Genomic DNA, 26,012 nt, shown 5'->3' with positions numbered 1-26,012 from the left:
ATAATTTTGTTTTCCTTAGGTTGTATATGATGGTGAAAATCCTACTATGATTTTTTAAAGCTATGGAAGTTGTAAATTGCCATGTGAACCAGGCTTTTCTTTTGTGGCATGTTTGGAAGGGATGTTTCCAAAGAGGCTCCTCTTTGGTTGATGATGTAGTTAAGTCAGCTGCTGTAATTCCTTTGATATTTTTTTTCTCCCTTCCTTTGTAGTGTTGAAATTGTAAAAAATGATGTATGTTTTCCCCAACTGTCCACGGCAAAAGTGCAAGGGAAGGACATGACAAATCTTGCAGTGCAGCCTATAGGTTTAAATAGAAGTTGGTGATTTTAAAACGGTACTTTTCTTCTCTGTTCCACAAGGATTTTTTTTTTCATGTTGATTTTAAAAAGATGAACATTTTTTCCAACTTCATCTTACCTTGCACAAGCAAGTGTTGTTTCCATGTGTGTGCTTCAGAAGCAAGTATTTCAGTTCTCTGGCTGCAGTTGGTAGGGAGTGACAGATATCAGATGTCAAGAAAGGAGGTGATGTGGCACGATCACAACCTGAGTTTCAGATTCTCCAGTATCCAAGGATCTGCAATTTTCTGAGTAACGAAGGTGCTTTTGGGGGTTTTTCTTTTTCACGTGCGCCCCCCCCCCCCCCCCCCCCAACTTGGCCAACGCAGGATACTAACATAATTTTACTTGAGTCTGAAAGCTCTGCATGAGTCAAGCTTTGGTGGCAGGCGAGGGTTTTCAGGATCCACAAGCTTACAGTTGCTTTTCTTTCATTCTCGATGGGATGTTATGCTGACAAGTTCTTCTTCCTTGTATTTCTATCACAAACAATGGAATTGTATAACAGCTAAAATAAGGACTGGTTTGCTGTACCTGAAAATCAGCTTTTACAGTGAAAAGAGATTTTTTAAAAAAGTCCGTTTAGATTAAACACAAAGGGTGTTTTTCCAGGAAGGTAATTTTAAGCAGTGATTGAAAATAAAACATTTCAAAGTGTGGAGTCAGTTAGCATAGCATACAAGTAATAGATTTGGGCTTTAGTGTATTCTCAGATTGGTATGTCTAAGGTGTTTCACAATTTTTGATGTTGTCAGATTTTTGCTTTGTATCTTATTTCCAGAGGAAAAATATTTAAAGGTTGTCTTACCATCCAGACTGTTCCATGTCTGTTAAATAGGGGTTTTATGTTGCAGGGATGACAGCAGTGGTACATTTATCATGAGTTTAAAAAAAAAAAAAAAAGGCCATGCTGAATTAATCCATTCTAGTCTGTAGAAGATGATGCTATGTAACTTTTTAAGCAATGATTTAGGTACTGTTGATACCTCCACATTTCTAGATTAATATTTTTTGTTTAACAGACTAGATTTAAAAATAAAAACCCCAACTTTTCTTTCTTTTGTAAAGCTGGTTTATGATGTTACTTTATCATTATTGTGTATCTTTAATTAGAGCAAAATATTTAGGATAAGACTGGGTTACCTAAAAGTGGAAGCTGTGAAAAGATGTATAGGAGTTATTCAGTGCAGTTTATATAGGCTGAGAAAAGAACACTGTTCCTTTGAAAAGCTCTTAGGAAGATCTCCAGACCCTTTGGTTAGTGGTTCTGGAATAAGCACGAAATGCTGACAACGGAAAGCAAAACCATAATTGTGCTTATGTGACAGTGCCAAGTAATTTGAACATTTAAAGTAAGTCAGGCGCAGGCCTCTTCATCCATATTACGTGACTTCTTTAAACACTTAAAGATGATTTCTCTTTTTGAAGCATAAAAATATCTTCAAATTATTCTGATATCTGTTAGGAATAGGAAGTATTAAAAACCTTTCAGATTATCTTTGAAGCAGCAGACAAGTTGAAATGGGAAATTTTGCACTATCTTATTAAGAAGGTGGGTTTTACTTACCACAGAAACTCTTTCTATTAAGTCCTTTTCTGACAGATCTTTCTCATTATTTTACTTAATTTAGTTTTTAACATGATGTAACCAAGGAATAAAATAATTTTACAGCTCCTGCATATGTTTTGTCCACACATCTTTTGGTTCTCTGCTACAGATCTAAGAATATATTTTCCTTTTCGTGCAATTAGATATTGTGTTCTTTTGGAGGTCCTTTTGTAAGTCTTCACAGTCAGCTTTAGTTTTGACTGGCCCAAGTAGTTTTATCAACTTCAAATAGCCTTTTGTTTAAATAAAATTAAAAGTTCATCCTTTGTCCCTTTCTCCAGAAGATGTTGCGCAACACAGATCTCAGTTCAGGTATTTCCTTTTTCCACTTAATTTCCCTCTGTTATGAAAATTCTCCTGCCTCATAATTGCTTTCTTGTTCGCAAGAAGGTATTTTGCCACAGCATGATTGTTTTGGGTTTTTTTTAAGGGGTTTTGGTTAACAACCTTTGTAATACTGTTATTTAATGTCCATCGAAGCAAATTCAAGATGGAGAAAATTCTTGTTCATTGCATATTCTGCACTGTAGCTGCTTTCATATGCGTTCCCAGTCCTTAATATTTCTTGTGTCCTTTGGAAATCCAGATACCTCAAGTCCATCACCACTTACTAGCAGGATGCAAGCTGTGGTGTTCCTGCCTATGTAACTGATGGAAAACAAACCCGCTTTCTTCATCTGGGTTTGTGGTCCGTTTTTCCACTCGTTTGCCATGTATACTTTGAATCCCAAAGAAAATACTGATTTACGTAATGGTTAAATATTCCCTTTTCTTTGAAAAACTCTATGCTACCTCTTGGTTTTTTTTCTGTTCTGTGATTTTTATTATTGCTTAGAGAAAATAACGTGTTGTTGACAGTTAAAGACCTGCCCGTGTGCTTCAATGTAATTACATCGATCCTCCTTACCTTAGCCCAGCTGCACACTGCTGCTGAGTCTGGTGGAATGGGAGCTCCTGTCCATGGGAGAGTGGAATGAGCAAGAGACTCCCGTCACAAATTTATGAATAATAGGCCTTCTTGACTGTAGGCATACAGAGAGGTCACAACCCTTGCTTCAGCCAACGGCATTGGAAACCGTAAATGTAGCTTCCTGGTGCACTGCCTGCAGACTTCTTTTGTGATAAGCTTCTGTGCAGCCATTGATGCTTTGTGTAGCAAACCAGTAATACTTTGCTTTATTTTAATAGGATGAATAAATAGAGAATCTAGGTGTAAAGTGTATAATTATTTCTAGTTAATAGTAGATTATTTGAGCATGTCTTTATCTAAAAAAAAATAGAGATTGATTGTCTTCAATTCACATGCAGTTATATTGCTAATTCATGCCACTGTGTGTATTTTCTAAAACAACTCCTGTATCAGTAAGTTAGTATTTTCTCTTAGGCATATTTTTACTTCCTAAGCTTCTTTTGTCTCTATTAATATTCTGCAGGTACTTGTCAGTGAGGACTCTGATAGTGATGGTATCGTGGCTCACTTCCCTGCACATGAAAAACCTATTTGCTGCATGGCTTTTAACCCCAGTGGTAAGTTATTTTACTGTTTTAATGTGATAATTGTAAACAAGATGAAGACAGTAGCATGTCATAGGTATGTGTTCCATTGCTTTGGAGGAATTGCAGGTACCGTTCTAACACATGCAGGTATCTCCTCGCTGCTGCTAGGACTTTTGACCTGCTCTGTTGAGTGTTGACTGTGCTGTACACTGGTTAATTTGGTTTCTCTGGAAATGTCAAACTTAAGCTATGTGAGAAAACTGTCTGCCACTTTGAATGTAGCAGAAGTATTAAGGAATTATCTTCTCTTGGGTATCCTGCCAGCCAAGTATCCAGGTGTTCTGATACGCGGGTATCCAGAGGATCAGCACATGTATTAAGTTGTACTCCTCCATAAATGAAAATAAAATGAATCATTTCACTGGCACTGCTTCTTAAGGTAACTTACACTGCCATTATGTGTTTTATTGATGAAGAATTTGTGATTCTACCCTCTTTCCTGAGTGAAATCAACTATAATATGAAAATACTTTTAAGAAACTCCTCAAAGTACCTATTTCTCTCCTTTCTCTTGATGAATGAACAATGACCGTGGCAGCAGAGGTAACTACGAATCTTATCTTGACAATTAACATGTCTATGATTCTACTTATGGGCAGGGAAAAAAAAAAGTTTTGGTTAATTGCAGTAGTAATCAATAAAACAGCCAGAGAATCAACAGCTTCTACTTGCCTAAATCAACAGTTTCTAAAATATGGCCATGAAGATCCTGAGGATGAAGTCACATTTTAAAGAATAAAACTAAATGTGTGTCACTTACGTTTTCACTTTTACTGACCAGTTGGTCTTATTCTGACATCCCATCTGTTCTGTCAGAACTCTTTAATAGCGGTGCGCAGTTCACAGCATTTTCACTGAGGTTTTGACATAAAAAACTGTATTCTCATCTGGCTGAACTTTCTTCTGATACTTAAAGAGATTTTTCTGTGGAACTTTATGTATTTGACGGAGAATCAGCTATGCAGATTCCAGAACAGTAATATTTTTGCTTTGTACTCTGGTAGAAAGGTAATACCTAGAGTTGAGCAGTGCTAATTAAGTGAAATAAATACAGCTGCTTAACTTAGAGTGCTTTATAGATACTAATTAAATGTCTCCTTAAGACAATTTTTATGATTGTACAGATTTAAGGAAAACGGAATGTTTATGCAAGACCCAATTAACTTGTTATTTTTTAAATTGAAGGATATATTTGCATATTATTGACTTACTCCTATTATAATTAAGCTCTTTTGGTTTGCTCAGGTACTAACATTACAATTCTTTGTATATGATATAGCTGACTGTTACCTTAGATCTAATGGTGCAGTAAGATACTTAATGGCAAAATGCTTTTTTCTAATTGCTGTTATTTTTGACTGATTGCAAATTATATATGTTATGAGATATTTGCAGGAGGGATGACTCACAGCAAGGTATTGAATCATACCGCATGTTCTGGGTACAGCAATATCATAACAGTTGAAAACTCTTACCTCAGCTGCCTACACTCTGAAAGCAGCACTTAACACAGGACTCTCTATTCTTTATTTAACATCAAGGCAGAATTTTGTTTGAAGCCAGCGTTGTTAGTAACATCATCTTAATCCATTATATAGTGGTATTTTGCCAATTAAACTGATCTCATTACTAAGCAGAACAAAACAAGAGGCGGCTTTTGATACTGTCTTCATCTATTGGCTGGTTGTAGTGAAAAAACACTTATAATTTCAAGCAGTGTATGTGATGCTGCACGGCAGCATAGCAACTACAGACTTATGCTGTAAAGGCAAACAGGGAACACTGATCTGTTTCAGTGTACTATTTTATTTTCTATGACTGATTAAATAACTTAATTTCATCATGTCTTATCCCAAGAGCCCCTGAGCTCCACAGGTATTCAGGTCTGTAAAAACTTACAGGATTATGTTTGAAAAAAATCTAAACCAAAGCCACCACTACACTGGAAACCACTGAAGGTCAATGGATGTGGAAGATGGTTATATATGAGTTTTGTGTAGTAAACCAGTAGAACAGTGCCGCAGCCACTTTAAGCTGTATTTTAAAGGTATTGGTTGCCAGTAGGATACCTGTTTTGTTTGTTTGTTTTTCCTTTTCATGTTTTCTTACTGAACAAGGAGCTTTCTAGAGATAAGTTAATTGTGATAAATAATAGTGCAGAATTTATGGATATCATTGTGAAAACAGCTCCTGGTAATACATTGCTTCAATATAATATTATCAGAAAACAATCCAGTGGGAAGGAGAGAGACTCACTAATTGTCAGTAAATGACAGTCATATTTTTTTCCCTAATCTTTCTTTTTGAAACCAAGAAGAAATCCTTTACTGCACTTACACTGTCCAAGATATGTTGCTGTGGGCCTGATTGAAAGTCTTGCAATGGCAAGACTCTGGCTGATAAGGTGTGTGTCTTTTGTTTGTTTGTCTTGCTTTGGTTTTGAGGCTTTGAGGTTTTTTTTGTTTTTTTTCCTCCCAGTATGTTAAATAATCTCTGTGAAGTTCTGAGCTGGGTTCGTTGACGAGGAGAGCTTGCTGTATGCATGCTCTTTTTACCTTAGCTGCATTACAAAGCAAAATCGTGCAAGAACAAGCAGAGGTGTCTCTGCATAGCATTTCATTGTGCTGTATAGACATTCTATAGTAACTTTTGCTGGCTTTTAGGTCTACCTTGTGTTTAAATTTAAGGCAAATCTGTTGAAGTTTTTTCTGGTTTTGAGGTATTCAAAGAAAGAAGAGACAACATATAGTTGGGGTTTTTTTGGGTGGGTTTTTTTTTTTATTACATGTATAGATGCTCTGAAAATCTGGTTGAATAATAAAATAACAACCTTGAAATATCATTTCTGAGTATGCTTAGGGGGCACCATAGCTGTTGGTTTTTTTTTTAATGCTGCCTAGCATGTCCCTCTATACCTCTTCCAGACCCTTATGTTAATAAAAGCTTGCCTGAGTCCGTTGATTTTAGGGAGACTGTAAAAGTCTCAGTCAGAGACATATAGCAAATCATGTTTAACATTAGAAAAGGGGGAAAAAAAAAAACAAAAACAAACAAACCACCAACCATAAAGGAGAAAAATTGCAGTTCCTGGTAGTTTAGGTTTTCTCTGTTTTTTTTCCTGTGCACATCAAATTTTAGTTTTCAAAAAAAGTTGTGATGGTTTACTATGGGGAGTGGGTTGCTGGGTTTTTCTGGGGAATGGAGGGAAGGGGAGGGTTTGTACTGCAGCTGAAAATTTGTGGCCAGGCATCTCATCCGCAAAATCCCTTAGTCCTATGGAATTTCTAAAAGTCAGGACCCTGCATATATTGTTACTGCCTCTCTGCTTAACATTTTTCATTTTAATAGGTAAGATATGTAGTAGTTCAATAAAAGTGAAAAAGAACTGGTCCTCCTTTGCCATTTGTTGCTGATTGAATCTTTGGGAAACAGACATGAAATGCTAACTGGGTCCTTATTCTGGTGGTAAAAATAAAAATTATGATGTGTGTTTCCTTAATCTGTTCTCTTTGCCAGTTGTGTTGTCAGCTTTGGTGGCAGAGTTTCTGCTGGCCAGTGGGCACACTTCCTGTATAACATTCTTGTTCTGTTTCTGGAAGTGTGCTTAGTACGTCCAATTCCAAGTTTCAAGTTCAGGTGACTTGGCATGCTGCTTGTTTTCTTTTTTTCTTTTTTAATTGCTAGAATATGAGTATTTAATGTATACTTTTCTTCCACAGGAAACTGACACAGTTTCTCTATATGCTTTATTATATGTCAAAATAGTGATTTATTTATATAATGCCATATATGCCAGGGATTGCTTTTGTGACTTATGTGAAGATAAGGTCTCTCTTTTGAAGCACTCGTGTTTTGATATTTTTAGACATCCATCCAATATTGAGTAAATCAAATAAATATTAATAATTTAGCATTGTCAAGTGCCATGGATGAGGTGCTGTCTATTAACAGGAAGAAGGGGTCTGATTTTGCAGTATATTCATTTAGTAAGTAATGCATACAGATGGTATTTATTTATTTTTTACCACAGCCCCTTCCCAAGAAGGGACGCTTGCACCACAGTATGTGGCAAGGATACTTGCATGTAAGAGGAAGGAGCTGTGGGGCCCTGGGGCAGGTGATGACCAGAACTGGGCTCTTGCCAGCAGAGTAATTGGTGCAGCTAGGAAATGGCCAGCAAGCCAGATGAATTTTGCAGGGAGACGTGGCTGACAGACCGTAGGCTGGGTGCTGCAGATACACAGAATCTTGCGAAGGGCAGTCACTGGCTGTGTTTTGATCCTAGCACTGTTTTGTAGTTGACTGGGAGAATAATAATAATATTTTTTCAACCTAATCGAGAAGGATCCATGGTCGAAGAAGAAAATCACATCTTTTAGGCATACAGAAACATTTGCGAGGGAAATGAGCTGCGTTCTGAGAATGGTTCGTTCATATTTGAACGCCCATCTGATCCTCTGTGCGAAGCAGCTGCTGCAGACAGTCAAGAGCGCCATGTCCACTCCTTCATTTCTCAATAAAGGAAGGCAGCTTCTAACTTTCAGGGAGACTTCAAGCCTTTTAATAAAACTTTTCAAGATGAGAATAAATAGTAAAAGGAAGTGAAGTAATATACTAATAGACTGGGGACTTTATTAATGTATCTCTGGCATGTATATTGATGCAGTGGAAACAAGAGGCTTATATTTACAAAGAGACTCGAAGAACAGTTACTTTAATTCACTTATTAAATGAAAATCACATTACGCTTTAGTGTGGATGATTTTACGTAGTGTTAACATACCCTTGATTTATCTTAGCTTGAATATTCAGTTTTTGGATGAATTGAAGGCCAATTTACTGTGGACAGACTGTCCAGACAAAAATTTACTGCTGTTACTAATTCACAATAGGTAATTCAGATTAATTGCTCAGACTGCATCTGTGTAGATATGCTCCCAGACTTGCGCATCATATATTTTCCTGGTTATATATCTTTTTCTGAAGAAAATCTTGATGCCTTTTTGTTTGGTCCAGGAACAAAGCCTGTCATTACAGGATTACAGTCTATATACCTTGACCACACAAGAATAATCTCGGGTGTTGTTAGCTACGTTGAGTTGCAGGTAATTTCACCTGCATAATTTCCTTTTTTTTGATGAACATAAGTGCTCTGTTACCATGGCTTACAGGACAATGTAGCCTTCCACCATTTCTTGGAATGGTGATTTGACTTTTTCCAGGCTATAAATGTAAGACGTTTAGAAATGTCAGTTGTGTACAACCAGTAGCAATTGTACAACAGTCACCATTGTCTGTTACACATTGTCACACAGCAGTATTAACGCTGTGGTCTGTGTTTATTATGGTTGAGTTTTTACCATAATTAAACTACAGCCTGGATAAAAAATTTTGGTAAATATTTCCTTGGTTATTAAGTTGGTTTTTTGTCAGTGCAACATTATGCAAGACTTTGTCATTAGGAGACTTTAAACTTTTATATGTATATAGTATTTATTTTTATATATTTAGAAATTAACTTACATAATAGAAAATCCAGGTACAAACCGTTTGCAGAATGTTACAGTTGTCACGGTATCACAAAAGAATCCTATCTGCTATGTACTGTAATAGACAAGAGCTTATTCTGCCAACTCTGAATGAAGGTGCCCTGGACTAAATTTTGGTCCTTCCCGAAAGGAAGGAATACACCATAGGGGGTTACTTAAATTAAGATGTTTACAGAAAATCCTCCAAGCTTTAAACATGTTGATGATAGTCTGCCAGGAATTGTAAGTGTATGCCAGGTCTGAAATGGGGAGAGGAAGGGAAGGGATTAAATGTTACCAATTAGAATTGGTTGCTCGATGGTAAACTGGATTAGTTTAAACTAGAGAGTGTCTAGACTGGAGACTGAAGGAACCATACAAACATCCTCGTTTTTCATTATGTTGTATTAGACGCTGTGATTTAGAAAGGAGGAAAAAACCTCACCAATTCTGATGTCAGCCGTAGTCCATTAAAACTAATTCACTTTGTTCCCTCTTCCATCGTAGGCACAGAGATGATTGCTAGTCACTGTTGTTAAAAGCAATAAATACACTGGGCTACACAGACCTCTGACATGATCTGTTATGGAAATTTCTGTGTACGGCTTCATTCAAATGTTTTGGTTTATTGCTATTCCTTTTAATATTGGTCCAAGGTATTCACTGTTTTACTTTCATGTAAGGTCCTGGGACTGGAGCAGAGTTGTGGATGCGAATATCCTGAATTGAGAGGGCACTAAGAACTGAGGCTTCAGTGTGATTTGGGAGGCATTAGGTCTGCTGCATTTTTTTTTTTGTAAGACGTTTCACTATAGAGCCCTAAGGGTATATATAATATTTGGAAGTTGGATTTCCACATGTTTAAAAGGAATTTTTATTTTTTAATGGAAATATGCTACCCCTCCCACCCACCCCAAAAGAAACAAAGTGTTTAGTTTCGGAGGGCTGTGGGGTGCTACTTCTTATCTTTTTATATACCAAACCTGGAAACTGAGAAGAGGAGGATGTTACATATTTGAAAAACACACCAATGTGCTGTATTTTTTTGCAAAATGCAATTACCTATTTTTTCCTCCACACTCAAGGAATATATTCCAAAATAAATTGGAAATTCTGGCTTTCTCACTACCCTAACTTTTAATCATCTGATTTTTTATTTATATCTACAGTTCTAAAAGGATGTGGCCTGTTTCCCTTTTCTGAATGGATTTTTTTCAAGTATGTTCAGGTTCCTGTTTCCCTGTCTAGTTAGTATTTATAATCCTGTGCATTCTGGAAAGGTATTTTCATTGATTGTTATAAAGACATACTAAAAAATAATGTATTTTTTTTAAGATGTATGAATAAGTTTTGGGAGGTCCGTAGAACAGCATAAGCTTTATGTTTCACTCCTCTATATCTAGTTCTTCCATGTGATTTTGTAATGCATTTCTAAATAGTTTCTCGAGGCATTGTTTCTAAAACATTAATCTTCTGCTCACTGGATATATTTAAATGAGCTCTGGACTGACACACATACAAACATGTATTATACATACACAAAAATATTCGGTTCCTCTTGTGTGTCAGGAAGATTATGGAAAAATTATACAAATGCTATCCGCTGCTGGTATGTGTTCTAATGAGAAACCACCGGCAAATAGTTATCCATTGTTTGCAGACCGCATCTCAAAGGAAAAGTTAAAAATACAGTAAAATTTACATGACGGAATAACACTGCAAAATGAACTCAAAAGAAAATACGGCTTGGTTGACTAGCTGGCATGCAAGCTGTGGTGTATGGCTTCTATTCATAGAAGTGAAATTAAAGGATGCAGTTAAACACAGTTGTGAAACGTCCAGTCCAACAGCTGCATTGAGTTTGTTTTTCAATTTCTAGTTGCCTTTCTTGTTTATTAGCTGTGACTCTGAGGTCAGAATTAAAACAAATATTTTAATGGCAGCATTTATGATGTTGGCAGGGAGCGCTATGGCTTAGTCCTGCGAGTTGGACAAGACTCGATCTGGGTGGTGTGAGGTAGTCCCTCCAGACTTGAAACGGAGTCACGATTGGTGAGACTTTTCAAAGTATAATGTCTGTAAATCACACAACTGATAAGCATCCTGGAATTTGCTTTTTAGTTCTTTTAGGAAACTGGACATGCTTAAAGGATTTTAGTTTTAGGAGGCGAGAAGGGAGGATGCTTTTATAGATTTTTACCATGTTAAAAACTAACAGGATTCCACTCTTCATTTTGACAGATCTAAGGTATAAAGGCCTTTATGAACTGTGATAATTAAAACCAACTTGTGTGTAAATTATACACATCTATTCATACTATAGAAATTGTTATACGTGCTTTTAAGAGTAATTTTAGAGTCTTTGGGGCTGTAGTTTTATTTCAGTAAATTGTCTTTACTTCACCACATGTAAAAGCAAATTATAGATGTTTTATTTGTGCTAAAGCTGAATATTAGTTGCTAAATATGTTGTTGTCCACACTTGTGTGAGTTCAGTACTGCCATAGATAATACCATAAAAATAGAATCCATAGGGAAGGAAATAAGATCAGTGTTTCAGAAATCAGTTCCAGACAGATAGGTTTTTACCTTATATTTACTATTTCTGTTAGCCAAATTTCATGATAAACTTTAAGTTTCCCCTCCACCCTCTAGGAAAAGAGACAATGTTACAGACACACCAAGCTTAATTAAGTTTTCTGAACAGTGAAGCTAAAAGTATCAATTTTTTTTTAATTTTAACTTTTTATTTAAATGTGGAATGTATATATTTTTAATATATAAACATTTCTCACTACGATTTTGAAGAAGGTAAAATATAAATTATTTGGATTTCAAGAGTTACATAGATCAAGGGTTTAATACAGATTACACAACAGCAGAAGATACAGAATTTCAGCAACGGACCTGGATGTAACTAATGACCCTTTCTTTTAATTCTGCCTGTACCTTTTTTTTTTTTTTTTTTTTTTTAGGGTAAAAGGTATTGCCTACAGTAGTATCTTTTGCCTACAAAATGTAGCTCCTGTGGGACAGAAATTTTGAAAATATTAGCTGAAAAAGGAACTTACTTTGCATTATTTGGAGTCAGTGTTGTAGCTGACATACATTCTGTTTATTTGGTATGGTTTAGGGTCATAAAATGAGGATTTTCTAGGATTTATAGAAATATGAAGCACAAGGATGAATATTCTTTTTTAGGTTGAGTTATTGATTGGACTAGATTTGAGACAACAAATAAATACGTGTTTTACCCAAGGGAAGCCTCGTTCTAGAGATACTGAAAGAGAAAAGGAAGTTGAATTGTGTATCAAGGTGTAACTAACAAATCACAATTTTTACTTTCCATGTTTGAGATTTTGATTCCAATAAAAACAGTGAAGATAATGATACAGTCAAATTTTTAAACAGAAATAATGTATTTTGTGATTGTAAAACTTCTGATTGACTAAGGAACTGCTTTCTAGTTAAGGAGATTTTTGTCACTCAAACTTAGATGTTTGTCAACGTGAAAGTTTTTACCTGACAAATGTGTGACCAAACTTCACGTTTTCCTTTCCTTTCATCTCTAGGAGAATTTTTTATAATCAATAATAGGTATTACAATTAAAACAAAAATTTACCCTACATTAAAATTACTGATCACTGCACACGTTAATCATGTGTTTTGGCAAGCTTTTTGTATGATATATGGATGATAGCTGTGGTTTATAGGTTAAATTTTAGATGGTTGGTGACAGTTCTAATGAACACTTTAAAGTCTTATTCATTTTATTGTCTCTAACATAATTTCATTCTGTGCAGTTCGCTAGTTAATGGATAGTCTGTTCATTTATCTAGTGCATGGGTCAGTAAGTTTCTTTCTCCTCTCCCTGTAGAGGGGAGGGTGGGCCAGATCCTCTCTAGCTTGCAAAGGAAGGTATGTTTTTTATCACTTGCTCTCCCTGACATACACGTTGTGGGATCACAGCTTTAACAGCAGTCCCACAAATGAAGGGTACTGCAGGAATGCACGCAGGCAGCGTGTGCTGTGTGTGCTGCCTATCTGATGCCTTCTCTCCCAGGCAACACTAGCTTCTTTTTTTTTAATATATATATATGTTATTTTTTTTTAATAATGCTGGCTTCATAAGACAGAAGGGAAGCTACAGCCTGCCTGTATTTTACACTGGTCTACACCTTGGCATATGCTGCCACAGGAGAATTTCCTATGAAAATTAGGTAGAAATGCCGTTTGTTGCCTGTCACAGTTAATGCATACATTTCAGTGGTGTAAGTTGTCTCAGTCAGGATTGTGGCAGAGTCAGTGGCGGTGAGGCAAGAAGAGAATGTGCTGTATAAAACTGAGAAATCTCCGTGCTTTCTGGCTGCTGGATTCGTGCAGCAGTGCTGTAAGTGGGTGTTAGGGTGAATAACCTCTGTGTCTGAAGTAAAATCTCCCCCCACCTCCAGTTGAACTCTGGTAGGATTTTTCCAGGCGGTACGCTGAGTTTCTGCCAGGTTGCTGAGATACTTACTTCTCAGCCCTTATAGAAATTTGAGACAGTTAATTTTTGTTTTTAAAGCTGGCACCATTCCTTATGAACATTTAGCAGGGTGCCAGCTATCCACTGTGGCGACTAATCACACGGCTGTATTTCCTCTGATTTTATGTATTCTTCTCTGCAGTTGAATTGGGATAGTCTTATACAAGGAAAGGACAATTTCTGGCTTACCCTGAGAAACAGAACCAGGCTATCCATTGCTGAAGATAAACTATATAAATCAGACCTTCACAGGACTAACATACTTATCTGGTGTTTTTAACTTTTACACAGAAAGGTACTTTGCAAGCTTTGTACTGATTACTGTAATGCTTTTTGGTCACAAGGTCTTAAGGATGCATTTGTGCGAATAAGGGGAACATGAAAACACGTATATATTATTATATATTACCCCTAAATTTTAGATACCTCCACTAAATCTGGGGTTCAAATACCAAGTTTGATTTTGGAGGTTGCTGAGGCATCTGTTACTGTTCTGTCCATCTTCGGTGGGAACTGCAGTGCTGCTGTTCCTCTGTAGTTCCACTTTCTGTAGAAGCCTGAAGTTATGCAAACTTAATGTAGCAAATAATTTTGGAGGTTAGGTTGAAGTACCGAGGCAAGCAGCACGGGAAATAGGCTTTAGGTCTTAATTTCTCTTTTTCTGTGATTAATCAATTATCTGTGATAATTGGCTGTGCAGAATCTGAACTGGCCACAGCCTTCTGTTCTCCATACGCGGTCTCTGATGCCTGTCCTGCCGAGGTTTCCCAAGGAGGTAGTCCAGGCGCTATGGACGGTGTGGTTCTAGCAGGCTGCTGTTCAGAGGCATGTGCCTTCTCCTTTCTCTCTTCTGTGGTGTATTTGGCACAGCCTTTGACATGAATTCCTTGAAAAAGTCATAGTTGCATAGTAACTGTAATAGTACAAGCCAGTAACTTATTACAGGACCTCCCAGTTTCCCATTTTCACTTTTGCTCTGAGCTGGGACTAGCCGGTTTGGTCTTGGACTACAGCATTAGACACTGCTGACGAGCAGCAGAGCCATCCTTTCTTTGCTTTTACTCCTTGTTACTGGGAGCATACCTGCAAGTGTACCTATTGTATTTGTTTTGGGAATCGGGTTAAGAGTAGAAGTTTGCACATCTATTTGAAGTTTGTTTAAATCTTATTCCTTACTCTTATTGTGAGGTTTGTACCTTGTTTCTCAGTTAAGCTGGGGAGGGATGACTTCACTGCCAAGAACTATATGTACAAAAAAATCTAGTAGGTGGCTGTGGGTAGCCAGGAAAGATGAGAATTATCCTGTATTTGAAATTTTTTAGAGGCTGTGCTTCAATTGCCAATTTGTTAGGTAAGTAACTAGACTTACAACCTCTGAAAAGGACATTTTGTTACAAAAGCTTAGTGGTGGTCTTCTCTTGGGGCAGTGTTTTTCAATAAAATCTTTCCTCTACACGTCTTAAATGTAGGCTTAGAAGAGTTTGCCAGCTACAGTGTTCTGTCCTGGCGTCTTGCTGTTTTAGAGGGAGCAATAGATGCAATATTTTTCAGTACAAGCCCTTAAAAACAAAGTATGATAATTAAGTAAAACGTCAGTTGTAGCTAAGTACACCTTCACTTTGGCAGTAGCACCAACTCTTAAATTGGTGGATGGAGGAGGACCATTCTAATACCTGTCATATGTATAATTTACATACATTGCATAGAGGGATGTGAATTCATACAGCTACCTTACAAGTTGAGAATAGGATGTGGTTTTGGACCAAGATAGCTTCTACATAAGGCGGGAAAGATACAGGATGTAAGACTTGGTCCTTACGGAGTTAAAGGCAAGGTGGTAAGAAAGATTCCAAAGAAATAGGTTTAGGGAGGAAGAAAGGAGTTCTCAGTGAACAAGAAGGGGGAGACTTTTCAAGCTGTGGTAGTTGGCTGAATGAATGGTGGCATAATTCCAGCAGTGCAAGGGAGAGGGGATAGAAGAGAAGTCTGCAAGCAGTATAGAAAAGAAAGAGCAGAAATCAAAGCTGTGGGTGTGACTTCAACCTGGGTTATTAGAAGAGGACAGGTTAAAAAGAAAGGGTATGTTGAAAATGAACTGTAAGTACTTCAAACTTTTAGCATTAGGGGTTGAGAGTTAATTTTAGGAAAACTGAAGGATTGAGAAGCTGTCACTCACCTAAGGTCATGCAGTAACTCAGTGCTAGAGAAGAATATTACTTAGGATCCCTGATGGTTAATCCATTGCTGGAACCAGTAAATGACATGTCAAATTCAGTTCACTTTTGTACTTTGATTTTGTTGTTGTTTAATTATGGTAAATTTAATGTCAAAGAGAGACATTTTTCAAATAAAGTAATTAGTAAATAGCTAAACAATGGTGCTGTTTTATAAATACCTGGGGTTTTTTTCTTTTCAATATGGTAAATAAATGATCTGCTTTCCAGGAGTGTTACTTCTGCCAGCTTAGCAGCTGAGAGCTGTGAAGTGCAACACATCTAAAATTTTAAATAATTACGCTTCCTTGGCTCCAGAAGAGCTTTTCCATCCATTAATAACAAGAAAATTAATGTTGGACCAGCACTAAAACAGATTAAACTGTGTACCCCTTTGGATGCCTGACTGCACCTTTAACGGACCTGAAATTCCTCTGATTATTTAAATGTTCTATATTGAAATGTGATGGTGGCCTTGAGTTAATAGTTAAAGAGGTTTAAATTGGAATGTCTCTGCAGAAGGTTTTCCCATTGATCAGAGCAAGTGGGCAGAAAAATACCTTATTTGATTGTTGGGAAGCATTGATAGTTCCTCACAGATTAACAGAATATTTTTTTTCCTTTCTATTTTTCCTACCCAAGGTGTACAATCAGACTTTTATTAAACATGTAGATTAGTTAAGGTTTGATGACATCTTTTGCAGTGGCAAGTGCTGTATAAGCTGATTTATTGCAGTACTGATATGGCTGCAACCAGCACCTCGCCTGTGCTTGGACTCTTACAGTGACTGCAGCTTTCTCCTCAAGTTTGCAAGATTAATCTCGTTCTGGAACATCTCCTTCCTGGATATGTCATCTAGAGTAAAATGAGCTGTAATTATTTAAAGACATTTGGTTTTTCTCTGTTTATATTAAGAGTTGCTTTTCAACTTGAATTACTGCCTTTGAAGACAAATGTATTAAAATTAATGTAATGGCATCATATTCAATGAATTGCAATTACAAAGATTGTGTGTCTATATCACATATGCTGGGCCAGAAGGTGAGAAATAATTCATGACCTATAGCTTGCTAGCACTGCTTTATGGTTTGTTTGTGAAGGAAGAGTGTCAGTAGTGAATTTTTTTAGCAGCAAAAGTGTAAATAAGTGGAGTGTACAAAGAGAAGAACATCTAGTCTGTTTCAACACAAACTGTGTGTTGAATGACAACAAACAAATGGTCTCATAGTGATTAGCCAGGTTGACATCAATGAGAATGCCCTTTTCATGAAATAATTTCAGTGCTGTTTTCTTCTCTAGTTTTTAATTCAATTTGTGTATGTTCTTTTTTTTCTTCTTAAATGCTTCCCTGTAGGAAACTGATTTTCATTTTATAGAAATACTTGCCCAAGTCTAGAGCATTTTCTACCTGAATGGTGAAGACTTTTAAGAATTTCCTAAATTTTCAGTATATCTTAATTATTTAAATTCTTTTTTAAATAACTACTACACTTCAGATAGCTATGATTTAGATAAGTATTGTTTAAAAACAGGTTTAAATAAAATCACTCTCTGTTTTCCATGAGTTTAACTCTGGAAGCACACAGAACATGATTTTGAATCTGAGAAGAGATGCATATGAAATCCTGTAATCAGTGCATCATGTCATTTGGGTGGAAGAAATTTATTTAAAAGAGAGGGCCAGCGTGGTGATTTGCAGTGCATTAACTCTCCTATTTTTAAATTTCAGAAATATATGTTATCTATAGCTTAAATCCATTGCTACTTCTTAGAAAACTTCTAGATATGTAGGTTTTTTTCTGATCTAAGAGTGTAACCTATTATCTCTAAAGAAATTTTCCCCAAATCAGGATTAAGTAGTAGTTAGTGGCAGAAGTTGCTAGCAGGTTTGAATAGAGCCCATTTCCTCTTTGAGGAGGGAGAGAAGACAGGAAATGTTTCTCTGTCATCATCAAATTGATGTCCTCATGCAAATAAGATACTGGACTGCTGGCAAAGTGTGATTAAGTCATTGTGCTTCATCACCTACCTTTTGCTGCAGACAGAAGTCACATAAATTATTTATTTCCATCTATGTACCATTTATAAGCTCTTTTCATTACTACCAAAAAGTCTTGCTTTGATATGAGGCCTTGAGGAGGATGGTCTTAGGCCTCCTATTTTTTTCCAGTATGTCCTGCTTCTGTAATGTTTATAACGATTTCAGTGATTTTTGTAGTCTCCTATTCCTCGCTTCTAAGAGAAAGGAAATATTAGGGTCTTAGTTTCTTTAAGCATTAAAAACGTACAGTTGTCCTAATCTAACATTATCCATGGTTGCCCTCTACGCTACTGCAGAAAGTTTCATGGTTTATTGAAGGATGGTTTCTTAGTTGTTTTTTAGGATCATCTTTTTGTATAAATTTTAGTCACCTTTTATAGCAATTTTACATTTTCTTAAAATTTGTCAGGTAAATAAAGTGAATTTTAATATAAAGCTCAACACGTGGGCACACCTGTAAACATTGTTTATTTGGGTATCCCTGTTTCTGAATATACTCTGTTTGGATGCATGACAGATTTATAATTAAATCTAAAATATATTAAAATTATCAAAGCAGTCATTTAGCACAGCAGGCATTGTTAATGAGTTGTTAGCTTCCTTTCAGATTAAAGATGCAAAAATGGATAAAAAGGGTAGAACTATTTCCTCTCTTTAGTGGCAAAAGCTCTGTAGACTTCAGGGAGGTCAGGATTTTACCCTCTCTGTAACTTTGCTTTATTTTTATTCCAATGAAAAGAGGAAAACATGATAATAGGTTTCAGTGGTGAAAATGTTTACTGCAGTCTCTGCAACTAACAAACCCCAAAAAGGCTAACATGGTGTCTATGGATTCCTCTTGGAATTACAAGGAGTGTTAAAAGAAAAAGGGAATCTGTGCCCTTTGATGTTTTGCCCTCATTTACCCAGCTGTCCTCAGTGTGTGTCCTTTAGTTTTGGGAGGGAGAAACCTATCCTGATAAAGTTTTCATATTTATTGGGCCATCAGCTGTAGTCAGACAGTGTTTGAAACTAGTGAATAGATTTTTAATATATAAAGCATACAGCTGAGCCATCTGTTGGACATGGGGAATGTCTGACAGTTTCCATACATCCACCCCAAGCTCCAAATATTCAGATTAAATACATAATTGTCCTAAGCATGTAACAGTGTATAGAGATCTCCAAAGCACAGTCATATTTATTCACATAATATTTATTCACATTTTTTTTGTTATTATTTTTTTTTGTTTTCCTTCTTTTGACTTGCTAGGTTTTTTTTAATATTTATTTTTAAATATTTTTGATATCTTTATTCATGTTTATTTTGTGGTGAATTTTGTTACTTCAATAGATTTTCCTTATTTAGTTACATTTTTTTGAGACCAAATTTTGCAACTGTAGTGTGTGTGTTACGCTTGGAAGTGTACATGGGCTTAGTAGCATTCATGTTTGGCTGTATTTTGACTAGCATCAGCCTCAGAGAGGGGTTAAGCGAGTATAAATAAAGCTACTGTTCATAGGTCGGGTCATATGTTTCATAAAACCATGGACCATATAAACTTTGTCACATCTTAACAAGATACGTATGAGACTGGTTTTGTGAGAGAGCTGCAGAGGAATAGAAATCCGTATAATTAGCATGCAGAAGGTAGGAATGCCAAGGAAATGTGTATGGACTGAATCAGGAGCCACTGCAAGTTGGCGCGGTTCTGCTGAGCTCTCTGATCCTGTAATTCGGAAATCTACAAAGCATAATACGAGTGTTGCATGGTATCTATGCTCATTTTTAAAAAATACAATCAGAGAAATTGTTGATATTTTTTGTTGCTGTTCATGTAAATAGTGTATCTGTGCAGTGGCGGTGCTGGTCTCTACATGGCTACGTGTGCATGGAGACGCAAGTTGCATTCCTAAATTAAAGTGTATCGGTATGTTTCCTCCATGCAGATGCATGCCTGCTTTGCTAACGTTTGTGCCCTCCGGTGTTTTTAAAACAAAGCCGATGCAGCTTGAACGTGTTGAGTTGTTGGGTGTGTAATTACAGAATGACAATGTTTTGGAAGGTGGAAAAAACCTTGTGTTGCTCTGAAAGACGGCCTTACTTAAAGTGAAGTTCCTCATGAAGCTGAAACCCAAGGTGAAATTGTGTGTACTTCATTTGTATGCATATAATAAACAACCATGCAATTAGATAGGTGTTATAAATAGGATGTGGTGGAGATGCTTGGGCTACTCAGGTTTCCTAGATTTTATAGCAAGTACCCAACCGAGATGTGCTGCTCTCTAATTCTGCCGTTTGGGCTAACCAGCTGACGCCTAGTTGAAAAGAGTTATGTTCCTACAAGGCCACAGAAGCCCTAGTATTCAGTCTCCGTCTCCTTTGGATTGTGGAGAACTCTGTGTACCATCAGCAACTTCAATCCCACCCTTTAGGCCAACCCTCATCTATCAAACCCGGGCTGAGAGCGAGCGAGAGGAAGCTCCCAGATAAACATACAGCAGCGCCTAAACTCCTAATCACTCTGGGCTTCCGCTTCCAGGCCCTATAATTAGAAGTCCTTCTTTTCCTTGTATTCCCAGTTGACGCAAATGCTTTTTGTGGCTTGGCACCTCATTTAGGGCGTGGGCTTAGTTTATGGCCAGGCCAGAGTCTGGTTTAGTCTTCTGATACTGCATAAATAGCTCTTAACCCACAGTCTACATCTGTACTAGTTTTTCCTTTTATGCGTGTATTCTCTGTATTTTTTAATGTTACTCTCCTGAAAGAAGCTTATTGTTTCCCAAAGAGAATGCATGGAAAGTAGGAAGCTGTAAATTAGGGCAAATGTATCTGTCAGGCAAAACAAAGCATCAGTAATTATTATTATTTTTTTTCCACCTAGGATATTTGTTCCTCTTAAACTGTATTTTAATCATCTCAGTGGATTTGAAAAACCACACAGTAAAACAGTCATTAATTTCACCTAGCTGCACCCCACATATTATGGATAAGCAAAATCAGGATTTTTGCAGTGAGATACATACTAAGTAATACCCGCCTTACATATAAATGTCCACTGGGTTCTGTGTATGCAAGACTTTCAATTGATTTCAGATGTTATCTGTTAAACAGGGATTAATGCCAGTTTGAAAAATAAGCAGGAAATCCTTGAGAATTATTCACTTTTCATCTATGATTATTCATACATAAAGTACATCATAAGAGAAAACATTTTGGGCTGAACTTATGACAGCTTTAACCCGTATATCCGTCTAAACAACTTTTTTGGAAAAACTGTCACAAGGGTCTTTTAGAAAGCTGAGTTGAAGTTTCCTGCACTTGAAAGTGAAAGTGAGGTAACGACCAAGATTCAAGTTCATGTTTCTCTACTGGGATTAGGTATTTCTGCTGGAGTGTTGCAGCAGCCTTTTGTTGCAGGGAGAGATGGAGAGAGACACGGAGTAGCTGAGCTGTAATAATTGAAAACTGTGGCTCTGCAGTGTGAAGCAATGAGAGCTGGAAAATACCACACCAAGCCCCAAGTCAAATGTTCTAAAACACCAGTGATTTATTGTTTGAATAACAGTACTAAGTAAGATATTTCAAAATGCTGTTTTATAAATACACGTTCTTTCACATCTGTGGTATTGTGCTTGGGACCTCTGTGTTGATACAAGTTCTGCAATTATTTATTTGTATTTGAACTGCAAATGCGAGTATGAAAGGTCCTCCTTTGACTTAATGAAAAATAGTTGCTAATGTGAGCGAAGGGCCTGTTTTCCCTCGGCTTTCATCTAAAAAAATGCATTGCTTCCAAACAGTGACAGACAGCAGGATTTTAGATTAGGCATGCAAAATTGCCAAATCAGATACCACCCATCTTTCTATTTTTAAGCCAATTCCTTTCCACCCACAAATGTATTATCTTTCACCTCTGTACTCCTTCTGCGAGTAAGTGAAAACAGGAAAATAAAAAAAAGAAGCCCAAAAAGCACGAAACCTAAGAAAGCTGAAGGCAACGCATGTTAATAGGGAATCAAGAACTATGTACATCATATGGAACTGATCAGACCTGCAGATAGGCAAGCACATTTCATGGCTTCATTTGTTCAGATATGGTGTATGCCATCAAAAGAACAAACGGGTAACACGGTGTGCTTTATGGATTTGTGTGACACATGTTGTAGTGTATGGTCCCAAAGTGAGCTCTCTAGCAATGCTCTGCTCGGGTTAAGTAGAGATTACAAATTTGGGAAAAAAAATTTTGTGAGGAGAAGGGTGAAATTATATCACGTCTGTGTACTGCGGGGTTTATTGCACCATCCGCAGACACCTGCATTTCTAGCCAATACTGGAAACAAGATCCTGGTTAGCTAAACAGCCGATAGATTTGATGGACAACGCAGCCTGGTAATTCCTGTGTTTGCACTGGCTCATGATGATTACGCAGCTCTCTGTCTCCAGCTTCCAGACAGATTTTTGGCTCATTTGAAGTTGGGTTTTTTTACGATCTTCATTGCGCTGTGCCATGTGATGGGATACACATGAAGAATGCTGTGCTCAGATCTCTGGGTGCATTCAACTGTGCGTATGTATTTATAAAAGACTTCTAGCACTTTGGGGGAAGAAAAAAAAATCTACGTTTGCTGAAGCTGTCTGCTCAATGTTGAGAGAAACCTTATGTATTCATCTCTTCCAGCTTTTCCTTCTGCAGAGCTCCTTTCTATCTGGAGTAAGAGAGAGCTCAAAGGGACCAAAAGTCGACTCAACTTCTGTATAAAGTTATCTAATGCGTGAGGAGAGGCAAACATGGGACTACAGAAAATAAATCCTTACTGTGTTGAATTAGCTCTTTTGCAATATGCTTTCCCCAGTAATAGTGGCAGCCTCATTCTAGCACACAAACCCCTGTTTGCTTCCAGCTTTCTCCACTGGAAATGCTATATATTATTGAGAGCCGCACACTTCACTAGAAGGGAAGCGATGTTTCAGAACAGAATTAATGCAAATTGTGTGCATAATCCCACACTAAAGACTTGGCTGACTTGCACTTGAGCAACTTTAGCTGTATTTCCTATCAACACAGTCACTACAAATCAAGGAAATTGCCAGTTAAGCCAACATTAACATCCAGACCAACCTCAACTCACATGCCTTACCGCCCAAACATAATACCCAAATGCACTCACAGATTTCTTAGCTCCATAACAAACTCTCTTTCATTTCTAACACTCGGCATCAGAGTCACAGCCTCTAACAGTAAAAGTGTGTCTACTGGAGGGAATCTTGCTGAGGTCAGATTGAAGATTTAGCATTTGGGTGATTTTGAGGAAATGGCTGTGCACAATGTGGGTGGGCTCACACTCTGTCCAAGCTCTACCAGCATCGGTGGGCAAGCTGAGAAGGAAACTCATAGGCAATTTTGTCTCTGGATGCAATTTGGATTTCTCACCGGTCTTGTACCTTGACTGCTGGTGGCCCTCATGGTCTTGAAAGCATTTGTTTACCTTCACAAGATCCTTATTTCCGAAGAGCAAGAGAGGCATACGCCTGTTGGTGCTCACGGGAAGCCTGCGATGATGCTCTGTTATCCTGTGTGGAGGCTCCAGGGCTGGGCGGTGCCTCCCGTGAGCCCAGGCGTGTGTTCACCATCCCGCTTTGGCCTCGGAGAAGGAGGAGGCAGCACTGAGGAGTGGCGTTGGGCCCAGAAGGTCAAGGCTTTGGCTGCTGAAATGTGTCTGTTTGGGCTTAAGGGAAGGGGGATTCCAGGGTTGCCAAGGAGGGAAAACACTCGGGATGCCGATCTAGTGATGTTGTAACGGTGGTTCAGTAGAAAAGTTAATTAAACTTAACCTTTACAAAGAGAGTGTTTCTCTGCTTCTCAGTACACAAGAGTTGTGTGTGGGTTTTTTCAGTTTAATTCTAAATTTTTGTACATGGCATATGCTAGCGCTTTAATGGAAACTTGTGAGAGCTTTCAGACTTCTACTGTATATATTTGTTTAGCAGCAGTGAGCAGAAGAGGAAAAGATTAATTGTGGAGCCATGCGTAAACAAACTGAGAAAGCGAATACTCTTTTATGACAGAAATAAGATAATCATTTATCCTTTCATTAGGCATCGTATAAAACGTGAAGACCTAAGTTCTTTTCCTGAGGGATGAAATATTTCAGTTGTGCTTTATGTGGAGAATCAACACAACAGAGCCTTGTGGAAATTCCTGCTTTTCTTTAATAGATGGGTACCTTGAAAATTATTTAGAATGCACTTCAATGTAGCTGTTCAACTGCTAAAGTCACTTTGTACTTCATGTTAATTAAATGTTGGAGGATTACTTTGCGTGATAACTTCTTAAATGTCATTAATAAGCAAGGTAACATGAACATTTGTATACAGAAAAGTAGATCTGAAGTTTGCTTACTGTAGTCCTGAATCCTGCCATGATGCTATACTTTTCTTATATGTATAAAATAATTATTTTTATGGTATAAAAACTTAAACTTTTATGGTAAATTGACTTCAAGTTTGTAAATGTTTAAAAACTGGGTTATGGACTGACAGTGGGAGAAAAAAGTATATAGAAGTTACTGTGATTTTGCTGATCTTCTAATTTAATCATTTCAGTACATCCATCAGTGACCTGTTTTCAATGAAGTTAGTACCTAATTTAATATTTCACTTGAAAGCTCTCAACTCTTATTTGCTGCCTTTCAAGCAATAAATCAGTTTCTTTCATATACATTTATAAGAAAGATGCTTCTTCAGGACTGCTTTTGGTATGGTCTTTTTGGCTGGGTTTTGATAATGTCTTGTCTTCCAAAAATTATTATTGTGGAAACATCTATCTTTTTTATACTGGCTCTTTCCCAGTGAAGAGCGTTTTGGGGTTTCACTCTAACATTCATCACTTCAATGCTTCATATTGGTCACACAAGTTCTCAACTTTAGTTAGTTACCCAGATTTTTCAGTTGGCTTTTGTAGACTTGTATTGTAATACTTAAGTAGTAATACTGTTAATATGGTTTTGGGTGAAGTTCTGATTCATTTTTGTGAAGTGAATCCCTTGCAATTCAGAAATTTTCTGCAACTGTTTCTTTTGTTTCCAGAAACAAAATGTAAGCCAGGCTAGCTTTTTTAGATAGATATTCTTAAGCCTCTTCTTTCGCAGTGATTAATCTCTTGTGCTTTTGTGTTTCTTTTTTCTTTTTCTTTTTTTTACCCAGGGATGTTGCTGGTCACTACTGATACATTAGGCCATGATTTCCATGTTTTTCAAATACTGACACATCCTTGGTCATCATCACAAAGTGCCGTCCATCATTTGTATACCCTTCACAGGGGAGAGACTGAAGCCAAAGTAAGTTAAACTATTTGCTGAAGAATAATCCCCAGGCACCTTATACATTTTGTGTATGTTGGCACTTTAATATTTGTTTCAGCACACAAAGAGCCTTTCTTATGTTATAGCCACAGAAAGGATAAGAGCACAGCATTTAACCTGGACAATAATAAATTCTTGCCCTTTACAATGAGGTGCTGTCAGATTTATTCGGATATGACACTACCTCCAAAGAGCCCAGGTTATTAGCTGTGTTTGTACTTAACCTTTTCTCATGTAACATGTTAAACATTTGTCTGGTGCCCATGAAGCAACTGTCAAGGTTTGCTTGCCTTTGATGGTAAAAGCCATAGACAGACTAATTAAAGAGTTGAAGAATTAATCAAAAGGCTTTGATTAACTTTTATTTACACTTTAGCATAGTGGGGGAACCTGTTGGAGACTGTAGTGATACATATTGAACTCCCCATTTTAAAAATCTCACTCTTAAAGAGGGAAGACTAAATTAGGCTATTAGCATAGGGTGAAAAAGCCTTAAACTCTATTTGTAAAAATGTTCACCAAACTGAATTACTGATAAAGTGAAAAAAAGTGAGAGATGACTTTTGCTAGCATCACTCTGGTAGAGGCAGTTACACGTGTTATGCTCGAATCCTTCACTATGATGCTTTTAGGCATCAGGAGAGCCTCACCTTTCTAGCATTGAGTAACTGTTGAAGAACCTGTTTTAAATACATAAATAAAAATGTCACCACAGGGTAAGAAATGAGTATTGCACTTGCTGATGCAATTACACACTGAAAGCACAGACTTGTGACAGTCTGGCAGATGTAAACTAGTGTGACAGAGAGAAGCCTCAGGCACTGTGATTATGAGCCTGACACTGGAAGCTTT

The 26,012-nt window shown here is 37.2% G+C and overlaps 1 protein-coding gene across 14 annotated transcripts in view; it reads left to right on the top strand.

Moving 5' to 3' along the window:
• BCAS3 (BCAS3 microtubule associated cell migration factor) overlaps window positions 1-26,012 on the top strand; it is a 369,789-nt gene that overhangs the window by 84,469 nt on the left and 259,308 nt on the right. For all 14 annotated transcript variants that reach the window (XM_080382869.1, XM_080382866.1, XM_080382870.1 and 11 more), the window contains exons 13-14: window positions 3,384-3,477; window positions 25,003-25,136. In XM_080382869.1, the coding sequence (XP_080238995.1) occupies window positions 3,384-3,477; window positions 25,003-25,136 (228 nt within the window). The remainder of the gene's footprint in view (window positions 1-3,383; window positions 3,478-25,002; window positions 25,137-26,012) is intronic.

Source organism: Falco punctatus (assembly GCF_963210335.1).
Source record: "Falco punctatus genome assembly, chromosome: 1".
Classification (NCBI taxonomy): domain Eukaryota; kingdom Metazoa; phylum Chordata; class Aves; order Falconiformes; family Falconidae; genus Falco; species Falco punctatus.
Note: the sequence above shows the minus strand (reverse complement) of the source record. Positions and strands in the feature narration are given on the sequence as shown.